This window comes from Mobula hypostoma, chromosome 27, assembly GCF_963921235.1.
Source record: "Mobula hypostoma chromosome 27, sMobHyp1.1, whole genome shotgun sequence".
In the NCBI taxonomy this organism is placed as follows: Eukaryota; Metazoa; Chordata; class Chondrichthyes; order Myliobatiformes; family Myliobatidae; genus Mobula; species Mobula hypostoma.
In genome coordinates, this window is record NC_086123.1 from 30,864,819 (window position 1) to 30,877,567 (window position 12,749).

General features: G+C 42.7%; 1 protein-coding gene across 4 annotated transcripts in view; it reads right to left on the reverse strand.

The window, feature by feature from the left end:
- The window catches only part of p2rx2 (purinergic receptor P2X, ligand-gated ion channel, 2), a 90,626-nt gene that overhangs the window by 63,138 nt on the left and 14,739 nt on the right, over positions 1 to 12,749 (reverse strand). For all 4 annotated transcript variants that reach the window (XR_010016259.1, XM_063034471.1, XM_063034470.1 and 1 more), the window contains exons 2-3: positions 3,999 to 4,146; positions 2,012 to 2,083 (exon numbers count right to left, since the gene is read on the reverse strand). Coding sequence is in view for 3 of the 4 variants with exons in the window: in XM_063034471.1 (XP_062890541.1) it covers positions 2,012 to 2,083; positions 3,999 to 4,146 (220 nt within the window). In the remaining variant the exon portion in view is untranslated. The remainder of the gene's footprint in view (positions 1 to 2,011; positions 2,084 to 3,998; positions 4,147 to 12,749) is intronic.

Here is a 12,749-nt window from a genome sequence, read left to right on the forward strand (position 1 = left end):
CCCCCTCTTGAAATCCAGCATCAACCTGATTTTCCCTATCTACCTGAATATTGAAATCCCCCATGACTATTGTAACACCGCCCTTTTGACATGCATTTTCTATCTCCCATTGTAGACTACATCTTTACTACTGTTTGGGGGTCTGTATACAACCCCATCAGGGTCTCTTCACCCTTGCAGTTCCTTAGCTCTATCCACAATGATTCAGCATCTTCTGACCCAATGTCACCTCTTTCTAATGATTTGATTTCATTTTCACCAACAGAGCAACCACGCCCCCTCTGCCTTCCTGCCTGTCCTTTCGATATAATGTGTATCCTTGGACATTAAGCTCCCTGCTATAATCTTCTTTCAGTCATGATTCAGTGATGTCTACAACATCATACCTGCCAATCTGTAACTGTGCTGTAAGTTCACCTTCCTTATTCTGTATACAGTGCGCATTCAGATACAACACCTTCAGTCCTGTATTCACCGTTTTCGATTTTGTCCACCTTTTACATTACAACTCATCCTGCTGACTGCAATCTTGCCCTATCATCAGCCTCTCCTCACTGCACATTGCCTGTTTGTAAACCAACTACCTCACCTTCAGCACTATCAGTCCGGTTCCCATCCCCCTGCCAAATTAGTTTAAACCCTCCTTTTTTTCCCCCACAGACCCTCATCATCCAGGCCATGCTCTCTTCTCAGGAGGTACTGTGACGAGAATACACATAAATTAAGATGCTTGCTGGCCTGGGCTTACACCAGTGGCATCAGCAGTGGTCTGCCACCTGTCCTCAGGGGAGGGAGAGATAAGGAACAATGAAGCAGCATTTGGAGATGTTAATGAAGGAGCCATCAGTCTGGGTATTGTCAAGATCGGCTCCCCCTTTGAACCCTGAACTGTTTGAAGTGATGGACGGGCAATCTGGAGATATGTAATGAAGGGACGGGAGAGAGAGCTGTCTAGAGCGACTCCCCCTTTGAACCCTGAACTGTTTGAAGTGATGGACAGGCGATACCCCAGCAGGGGGATAAAAAGGGACAGGTTCGCTAAGGCAGGACACACACGACACTCGAGGTAACGAGACCCTGGAAGCGGTGCGCCTCTCACGAGTCGGTGGGAAGTACCGGGCCACAAACGCACAGGGTGGAAAGGTACGATCATCCGGAACCCGGTGGGTGTCCGCCCTTGCTTGGGTGCCGGGTTCACTGCAGAGGATAGACCGCATCCGGAGGAGGGGTCACAGTTGGTGACCTCAGGTGACATCACAAAGGACCCGCCCGGAAAGCTGCTTGTGAGCAATATCGCAGGTCTGTGAGTGGAAGCCGTTCTGAATGATCAGTCGTTCTCGTTCTCTCTCTCCCTCCCCCCCACACTGTCCATCGCCATGGCAACGATTACTGCGAACTGAACTAAATTGAACTGGACTTTGTGTCACTTTGAAACTGGTCATTTACCCCTAGACAACGATAGAGCTTGATTAATCCTGTTATCTTAATTCTGTGCACATGTGTGTTTATCATTGCTGAACCATTGCATTTATTATCCTTTCGATTACTGTGTTGTTTGTTTCTTTAATAAAACTTTCTTAGTTCTAGTAATCCAGACTCCAACTGAGTGATCCATTTCTGCTGGTTTGGCAACCCAGTTACGGGGTACGTAACAGTACCGAGGCCTTAGATCCCCACCACCAGATTCAGGAACAGTTATTACCCTACCACCACCCGGTTCCTGAAGTGGCGTGGTTAACCTAACTCACCACAACCCTGAACTGGTTTCTACAACCCACAGATTCACTTTTGAGGACCCGTTTCAACTCATGTTCTCAGCATTTTTTTTATTTGCGAGATTTGTCTCTTTCGTCACATTGGTTGTTTGTCAGTCCCTGTTTATATACAGCTTTTCACAAATTCTATTGTGTTTCTTTATTTTCCTGTAAATGCCTGCAAGAAAGTGAATCCCAGGGTTGTATATGGTACTTTGATAGTGAATTTTGACTTTTAGCTTGACCATCACTCTTACCTCAGGACAAGTGATCATTTTCTGATAAGGGGTTGTTTTAGTCTGCACAGTAATGCTGAAAGTATCTTGACCCTGGAATGAAAATGATTGTAGAGTTAATTCTGAGCCTTTGGTGAACTTGGATATTATCAACACTATTGAAATGGACCCATGTGAGTTATGGGAACATGTTTTCAAATTGAATGCAACACCAACACCAGTTCGGGTCCCTCGCTGCTGGATGACAAGCTCACACAAAGCAGGCCTCCAGAGCTCTGTGTTAAATGAAGCACAAGTCTCGAGTTCATACTTCTTCATGTGCATGAGGAACCCACAAAGGCCACTTCACTAGTGGGCCATTCCTAGGAAAGACTGCCAGACAATAAAGACCCCCTCTATGTGGCAACCAAGACTAATTCCGTAAAAGGCTGAGATGGATATTGGTGAAGGAGGACTAAATGATGGTTGTGTTTGACCATTCTACCCTCACCGTGATTGTCTGTTCTCTAAGTATCCTGCTCTATTGAAGCTCCCACAGCGTGGCAAGGTGCGATTAGTGAGGCCAAGGCCACAGCATGTTACACTGAGGTGCCGAAAACGCAATCATTAAAGAGAGAGGTTATCTTTATATGTCACATGTACATCAAAACATACAGTGAAATACGTCATTTGCGTCAAATCAAATCAGTGAGGATTGGGCTGGGCAGCCCACAAATGTCACCGCTACTCCCAGTGCCAACGTAACAAGCCCACAACTCACTAGCCCTAACCGTGCAACTTCGGAATGTGGGAGGAAACCAGAGCACCCGGAGGAAACCCACAGTCACGGGGAGAAGGTACAGCAGAAAGAATCGAACCCCAATCAGTGATCACCGCTGCTGCGATGCTATGCTACGTTTCTGTGCTGCCCAGCATTGGTGGACCACACTATAATGAATTTCACATATATTATTTATTTATTTTATTTGCAGTACAGTGCAGAATAGGCCCTTCTGGCCCTCTTGAAGTGCACCACCCAGCAATGTCCCGATTTAATCCTGGCCTCATCACGGGACAATTTATAACGACCGACTAACCCACTAACCGGGCTCTTGGAAACCGGAACACCCGGAGGAAACCAATGCGGTCACAGGGAGAACGTTCAGACTCCTTACAGGCAACGGCAAGAATTGAACCAGGATCACCCACACTGTGAAGGGCTGTGCTAACCACTATGCCACCGTATTTTATCTTCAGAAATACGCCAGTAGGGTTAGAATTATTCCCCTCTCATTTGCCGCACTAAAGCGACAAGGTACTGTGCTCCTCCTTCATTTTTGTGGCTCACTATCAACCATTCTCATGCAGTGGCAGGTTCAGTTTTGGTTAGTAAGTGTGGTCCTCAACTTGTTACATAATTCCATGCACATCTGCATATAGATCAAATCTGACCAGCTATGCCCAGTCTGGTTTCACAGATGCCACAACCGCTTAGCAATTCACTGCAGATAAAATCAACTTGGCGTCACACAAGATCTGAAAACATGAATGCTGGGTGATCCAGTTTCTTCCAACAATGACTAGGTTTCACTAGGGCAGAGAAAGCACCATGATCCCCATTCCAGCAACTGAGAAGCTCCACGACCTGCCTTGAACAGAAAGCAGCACACACAAAGTAACACATGCAAAGTGTTGGGGGAACTCAGCAGGCCAGGCACCATCTATGGAAAAGAGGAAACAGTCGACGTTTTGGGCCGAGACCCTTCTTCAGGACTGGAAAGAAAGACGAGAAGTCAGAGTAAGGAGGCAGGGAGAGGGGAGGAAGAAGGAGAAGGTGGCAACTGATAGGTGTGAGCGGGAGAAGGGGAGAGGTAAAGTGAAGAGCTGGGAAGTGGATTGGTGGAAGAGATACAGGGCTGGAGAAGGAATAGGGTAGAAGACCATGGAAAAAAGGGAGGGGGGAGGAGCACCAGAGGTGATGAGCAGATAAGGAGATGAAGTGAGAGAGGGAAGCAGAAAGTACACCTACCTCTGGTGGATTAATGTAGTCTGCCACATCCCAAACATCACCTTCAAAAGAGGAATTTGTGATTGCTATCCCTTTGACCTTGGTGATGACTGAACTTTGAGGAGCATTCTCTTTATCTTGGTATGATTTCTGGATGATGAAAACATACCTGTATAAATCAGAAACAATTATTAATCTGAGTATTAAATCAAGCAGTTTTTTTTTTGCAAGTTAATTCTTTATTCTTCCAGGAAAAGGGTTTTAATTTCTCAGCTGAATAGTAATATTGTTGTGTTTTATGACTCAATGACTACGGATTATCCTAATACCAAGTACTATTGGTCCAACAACATTGAAAAGAGACCTTGGTTTTCTTTGTTTCTGCACCAACTTTGTTCTCACCAAGCATAAAACCATAGGATATAGGAGTAGAATTAAACTACTTGGCCCATTGGTTCTGCTCTGCCATTTTATCATGACAGATTCACTTTCCCTCTCAGTCCCAATCTGCCTTCTCTCTGTATCCCTTCGTGCCCTGAATAATGAAGAACCTATCACCCCTTCCTTAAATATACCCAGTGACTTGGCCTCTACAACCACCTGTGGCAACTAATTCCACAGATTCACCAATCTCTGGCTAAAGAAATTCCCCCTCATCTCCATTCTAAAAGGATGCCCCTCAACTCTGCCCTCTGGTCCTAGACTTCCCCACCACAGGAAACCTCCTCTCCACATCTGCCCTATCGCGGTCCTTCAGCATCCGATAGGTTTCAATGAGGTCACCCCCTCATTCTTCTGAATTCCAGTGAGTACAGGCCCTGAGCCATCAAATGCCCTCCATATGACAAACCTTTCAATCCTGGAATCGTTTTCATGATCATCCTTTGAACCCCCTCCAATATCTTAGATAAGGGTCAAAAAGGGCTCACAATACTCCAAGTGAGGCCTCACCAGTGTTTTATAAAGCCTCAAAATTACATCCTTGCTTTTATATTCTCGTCCTCTTGAAATGAGTGCTAACATTGTATTTGCCTTCCTCACCATCGACTCAAGCAGCAAATTAACCTTTACGGAATCCCGCAGAAAGGCTAATTGTGTGTGTCTGTCCTCTGTCTACCTTCCTTGCACTTGTACCAGGTTTTGCCACTCTTCTGACCCCAGTGAGCAGCAAAACATCTTCATTCCTATTTACACGAGTTTTGCATTTCTTGATTCTTAATCTATTTAATTTAGATATGCAAATCAAGGCTAGAGAAGGACCCGGTTTCTTTGGATGTACGTTTCAAGTGCAACATAGCATGCTTTTCTCTGTATTGCTTTCAGTTTTTAAAAGCATCCAAATAGATTATCCGAATATTTTAAGAGCTGAAATAATTAGAATGAACTGATATTGTGCATACACACACAGTAGATAGAATACACAGTATATCTGAAATAGTCATAGTCATAGTCATACTTTATTGATCCCGGGGGAAATTGGTTTTCATTACAGTTGCACCATAGATAATAAATAGTAATAGAACCATAAATAGTTAAATAGTAATATGTAAATTATGCCAGTAAATTATGAAATAAGTCCAGGACCAGCCTATTGGCTCAGGGTGTCTGACCCTCCAGGGAGGAGTTGTAAAGTTTGATGGCCACAGGCAGGAATGACTTCCTATGACGCTCTGTGCTGCATCTCGGTGGAATGAGTCTCTGGCTGAATGTACTCCTGTGCCCACCCAGTACATTATGTAGTGGATGGGAGACATTGACCAAGATGGCATGCAACTTAGACAGCATCCTCTTTTCAGACACCACCGTCAGAGAGTCCAGTTCCATCCCCACAACATCACTGGCCTTACGAATGAGTTTGTTGATTCTGTTGTTGTCTGCTACCCTCAGCCTGCTGCCCCAGCACACAACAGCAAACATGATAGCACTGGCCACCACAGACTCTTAGAACATCCTCAGCATCGTCCGGCAGATGTTAAAGGACCTCAGTCTCTTCAGGAAATAGAGACGGCTCTGACCCTTCTTGAAGACAGCCTCAGTGTTCTTTGACCAGTCCAGATGATAGTCAATTCGTATCCCCAGGTATTTGTAATCCTCCACCATGTCCACACTGACCCCCTGGATGGAAACAGGGGTCACTGGTACCTTAGCTCTCCTCAGGTCTACCACCAGCTCCTTAGTCTTTTTCACATTAAGCTGCAGATAATTCTGCTCACACCATGTGACAAAGTTTCCTGTATTCATGATTGCAAATAACATTGAATTTATTAAAGGTCCACAGAGTAATACTTGCAACGGTATATATTTTGGCAAAAAGTCTCTGCAGGTCTCTGTAAGCAACGTCAGTCATACCTTTCACTGCCTGGAAAATTTAGTTATCTCTCAATTGCAGTTGTAGTCTCACAGATGCATTGATTTCTTTAAACAACTTTCTGCCAATTTTCAGTGGAATGACTGAGTACCCAAAAAGTTGATTGGATAGGCAAATTATATGCACAAGATCATGCTAGACTATTGGGTACAATTAATTTGTTTTTCAAGTGATATCTGGATGGGTAGTCAATTGAAACTTCCCCAATAACTACTTTCAGAATACCTCAGACATTAGTTAGTTCTGTTCGTTAGTTAGTAAGTTTGTCACAGTCTGTATTAAAGGTTCATTTATTATCAAAGTATGTATGTAGCATACAGCTCTGAGATTCAACTTCTCCAGATAACCACAGAACAAAGAAAACCACGGAAGTTGCTCAAAAGAAAACATCAACCCTCCCCCACACGAAAAAAAAACAAATCTTGCAAATGGCAACATGAGCAAAACATCCCCATGTGAGAAAAAATTGAACGACCCACAACATGATCAACACCCCTACACAAAAAAAATTGCACAACCCCCCTACTCGCACAAAGAAAACTGAAAAATCATGCCAAACCACAATAAGAAAGAACAAACAGATATTAGTTAGTACTGTTTGTTAGTACATTTGTTACAATCTGTACAGACTAAAGGAAAAGTGGAAAGGTGAGCTAACAGACTACTACAGGTAGCTTCAGCAGTTGATTCTAGCTCTTGCTATGGCCAGGCCTCTGCAATATAATGGAAGGTTATAATTTTGTCAGTCTTGCCTCCTTCTTTGTGCCTCTCTCTGTCATCCTTGCCGTGCATCGGTCTACTAATTCCACTTTTCCTCCTCATACAAATGATGATAGTGAAACACCCCCAGGACTACTATGGGAAACATTTAAAGCTTATGTTAGAGGATGTGTCATTTCTTTTCAGTCTTCCCTAAAGAAACGTAGTAGAACAGAACAAATAGAACTAGAAGAACAAACACGTAAACTAGACACAGGGAATGCGCGACAACCACCCGCGGAAAAATACAACAGAATTTCAGCATTAAAATACAAACTTAACCAAATACTCTTAGAAGGGATGTGCCGAGCCTTTATGTTTACGAAACAGAATTTCGTTGAATTTGGTAATAGACTGCACAAATTGCTGGCAAGACAGCTACGCAAATTGGAAAGTGATCGGGCCATTCATAACATCAAATCAGACTCGGGCGCTCCGTTGATGTCACACAAAAACATTAATCAAAGATTCCGTCAGTATTATGAAAAATTGCATGCATCTCGATCTAATGTCCTGACGAGGAGCGTGCATACATTTCTGGATACCTGTAGGTTACCTTCACTCAATCTGACGGAGTGTCAGGCTTTGGAAGCAGAGATTACAAATGACGAAATAGTAAGAACAATAAGATCCCTGAAAAATGGCAAGAGTCCAGGCTCGGATGGAATAGGTAATGAGTTTTATAAGAAGTTTAGTGACTTATTAGCACTTTATATGGTAAGGACGTATAGAAAGTCGTTTGAAACTGGCAGGTTACCCCAAACCCTGAACAAGGCCATTATCACGCTTATTCCGAAGAAGGACAAAGACCCAGAGGAGGTAGGATCTTATAGGCCGATTTCACTGCTAAATTCAGATCAGAAAATTTTGGCTAAAACGCTGGCAAGGAGACTCAGTCAACAGGTAAATAAATTGGTGCACTCAGATCAAACAGGGTATTCCTTAAAAAGAATTCTTTCCATAACATCAGGCGCCTTCTTAATATAATGCATTCCCCAAGACATCCTAAGGAAGACCATACAATATTAAGTTTAGATACTGAGAAAGCATTTGACCAAGTGGAATGGCAATACCTCTATGAAGTTTTCAAAAAATTTGGAATGGGAGACAAATTTATAACTTGGATTAAGCTACTGTACAGTAACCCTAGTGCTAAAATACTAACTAATCAGACCCTCTCAGAACCATTCAGTTTGCACAGGGGCACAAGACAGGGCTGTGCATTAAGTCCCTTATTGTTTGCGTTGGGCCTGGAACCACTGGCGGAGACTATACGTTCTCACCCCGAAATCTGTGGGTATAATACAGAATATACTATCAACAAAATTTCCTTCATTCGGACGATGTTTTGTTGTTTGTAATGAAACCATATATTACTATTCCAGTTTTGCTGGAAGTAGTCAATTTATTTGGCACTTTCTCGGAGTATAAGATTAATTGGGGGAAAAGTGAATTCTTCCCGGTCCGAGTAGAAGAACAGGAGGGGCTTAAACAATTTCCATTCAAAATAACCCTTGAGAAGTTTACTTACCTTGGAATTGCAATAACCAAAAAGTATTTGAAGAAAATTTTACCCCTCTAATTGAAAAGATTAAAAAGAAAATAGAATTTTGGAAGACACTCCCAGTTTCTTTAGTGGGTAGAGTAAATGCAGTCAAGATGATCTTTCTTCCCCAACTGCTAACTGCTCTATTTATTTCAGAACCTGCCCCTCTATCTTACCAAAACCATTTTTAAAGGATTAGATTTGATAATTCTACCTTTTATATGGAATTATAAAGCCCATCGAATTAGGAGAAAACATCCCTGCAAGAATAAGACTAGTCGGGGGCTGGCACTACCGAACTTTATTTTTTATTACGGGGCTGCTAACGTTAGCCATATAGCATACTGGATAGATGATACGGTTGTACTTCCCAGATGGTTGGAGATGGAGCGTGAGGATTGCCTACCATATTCCATAGGGGAAATCATTATGTCCCCCATTTGGTTAAATAAAGCCTGTTATAGAGGCAATCCCATTATCCATAGCACCATAGAGACGTGGAGACGAATGGGGAAGCATTTGAAACTCACAACCCTATCTTTTCTTGTACCTATATCAGCGAACCCCTCTTTCATCCCCTCAAGTATAGATGGGGCCTTTGATGCATGGCGAGAATTAGGGATACACAGCGTTGGAGACTTATACATACAAGGGATTTTTGCGTTGTTTCGGCAGCTCCAGGACAAATTCGGATTGCAAAAGCATCATTTTTTAAGATATCTCCAGCTAAGACACTATATAAGATCACATCTTTCTGGTTTTGAGACGGCAGAACCTGATAAATTAGATAGTCATTTAAGATCATGTTTAGGGACAGAACACATGATCGCCTATCTGTATGATGCCATACAAAACAATTGCTATACAACAATGGATAATATTAAAAAAGAGTGGGAAAAGGATTTGGATACAGAGATAGAGGAGGTTATGTGGAATGAGGCTTTGGAGTATGTTAACTCCTGTTCCATCAATGCCAGGCATTGTTTAATACAATTTAAAATCCTACATAGACTACATTACTCAAAAGTAAGGATTCATAAAATATTCCCAGAGGTGTCCCCAATGGGTGAGAAATGCAAGTCTTCAGAGGCAAATTTGTTACATAGTTATGCTTTATGTCCCAGGATACAAGAGTATTGGATGCAAATATTTGAGGTCCTATCGAAGGTACTAAAGGTTCAGACAATACCAGACCCCATTTTAATAACTCTTGGAACTTCTGCGAGGTCAAATAAATTCCAGGTTACCCAGCCACAACTCCTGACCTATGGCGTACTTAATGGAAAGAAACTCATACTGATGTTCTGGAAAAAGGAAGAAACTCCATCACTCAGACAATGGCTGATTGTATTAATGGATACTCTGCATCTAGAGAGGATAAGATACGTTATCAAGGACAGACTCAAGGAACTTGAAAAAACCTGGCAACCATTACTGTTGTATTTAGAAGAGACCGACAGCTGAACTAAGTGTGGGGGGTGGTAGGACCTAAACAGCACATACAGGAGGGGTGAGGGGAGGGGAGGGCTGGGAAGGGGAATGGAGATGGGGTGGTAGGGTTTCCTTTGCTTTTTGCTTGTTTACTATACATACATTCATTTGATTTTCATTATGTTGTTATAAGAAAGAAAAGAAAAAAGAAACATTGTACTTTAGGACATTGTCGGTTGCAGTTAGGCTGATGTTGCTTCACAATAAAAACATTTAAAAACATTTTTCCTCCACATCCTCCTAACAAAATGGAAATGTTGGAAGGAACCACCAGTGCATTAATAAAAGACCCTTAGAAGTTGAAAACATTTTAGAGTGAAAGTCAGCACTTTGAAATTGGCCTAACACAGAGGAAAATATTTTTAAAATCACTATGTAACAGAAGCAAAGCATTTTTCCAAATCTCCTTCTCCTTCATTTTATTTGAAAGCCAACAAAGATACCAAGATAAGACTCACCCTGTCGATACCTCTACAGTGGTTACCTTCCAACTTGGAAATGGCTTGCGGGCAAGATCAGGAATTAAAGCTGGCATTCAACCGTCAAGTCAAAACTCAAGTTGGGGTTCACAATGATGACATTTAACCTCGATGCATCAGAAAACTCTTCTTTTCATGGGAATTCTCAATATTTAGATTCACAGAGAACTAGATCATAGATAAAAAGGACCTTTGCTCCACCTAGTTCATACCAACCTGATTTTCTGTCTAGTTCAGCCATTTTTATAGCATTCACCGAGGGGTTCATGGATGTCAGGTTTGGAGCCCCGCGGCTAGTTCCATCTACCCAAAAGCCAATCTTATCCCTCCAAACCCCTCCTCCCATCTATGTACCTATCCAAACTTCTCTTAACTTTTACAATTGAACCACATCCGCTTACAGCTTTTTTCACACTCACTCTACCAACTGAGTGAAGGAGCTTCCTTTCAGATTTCCCTTAAAGAATTCATCTTTCACCCTAAACCTATGACCTCCAGTTCCAGTCTCATCCAACTTCAGGGGAAAAAGCCTGCATGAATTTACCCTGTCTATACCCAAATGATGTTTTGTATCTCTTTAAGCTCTCCCCTCATTCTCCTGCACTCTAGGGAATAAATCCTAATCTATTCAACCTTTCCCTATAACTCAGTTCCAGCAACGTCCTTGTACATTTACTTTGCACTCTTTCAAATTTGTTAATATCTTTCCTGCAGGTAGGTGAACAGAACTGCACACAATACTCTAAATTAGGCCTCACCAATGTCTTGCACAACTTCAACATGATATCCCATCTCCCGTAATCAGTGCCCTGATTTATGAAAGCCAACGTGCTAAAAGCTCTTTATAGCCCTATCCAGTGATGTCATTTGCACAGGATTATGGATCAGGTTCCTATGTCTGAGGGCACCCTCACACTTGTCTGCATTAAATTCCAGCGGCCAGTTTTCAGACCATTTTCCGAGCTGGTTGAGTTCATGCTGCAGGCTTTGATAGTCCAATTTGCCCCCAGATTTATCCGCAAATTTACCATGTTGTCAAGAGTTCTGATGAAGGGTCTCAGCCCAAAACGTCGACTGTTTATTTATTTTCATGGATGCTGCCTGACCTGCTGTGCACCTCCAGCATTTCGTGTATGTGTTGCTTTGAATTTCCAGCACCTGCAGAATTTCTCATGCCATATTATCACCAGTTTACCACATAATCATCTAAATAATTTATATAGATGATAAACAACAATGCATTAATCCCTGCAGCACAACACTAGTCAAAGACCTCCAGTCAGAGAGACAGTCATCTACTGCCACTCTCCAGCTTCTCCAACTAAGCCAATTTAGATTTTTAAAAATGTTGGATATTTCAAACATGCAGTTTAACATTGGAAAATTGGCACAGCCTTTCAATTTTCTTTTTCCTTCCCTTCATGACTGGCTGTAAATAGGCCGGCGACTGCACAGAAATCACTCCTTTACTGACTGACACCCACAAATTACTACAGATGTACCATGGAGAGCATTCAAACTGGCAGCAGCACCGTCTGGCGTGGGTGGGGCGGTTGGAGGGCGGGGGTGATATTGCACAGAATGAAAATAAGCTGCAGAAAGCTGTAAACTCAGTGAGCTCCATCATGGGCACTAGCTTCCATAGTATCCAGGACCATCTTCAAGGAGCGATGCCTCAAAAAGGCAGCGTCCATCATTAAGGACCCCCATCACCCAGGGCATGCCCTTTTCTCATTGTTACCATCAGGAAGGAGGTACAGAAGCCTGAAGGCACACACTCAACAATTCAGGAACAGCTTCTTCCCCTCTGCCATCAGATTTCTGAATAGACATTGAACCCATGAACACTACCTCACTACTTTTGTACTAGTTATTTAATTTAACTTTCTTTATTTATAAAGAGGTACTACAGATGCTGGAAATCTAGAGCAATACACACAATGTGCTGGAGGAGCTCAGCAGGTCAGCATGAATGGGAATAGACAGCTGACGTTTCCAACCGAGACCCTGGAAAGGAAGGGGGAAGAGGACGGAATAAGAAGGTGGGGGGGGGTGAGGTAGAAGTACAAGGTGGCAGGTGATAGATGAAACTGGGAGGGGGAGGGGTGAATTAAAAAGCTGGAAGTTGA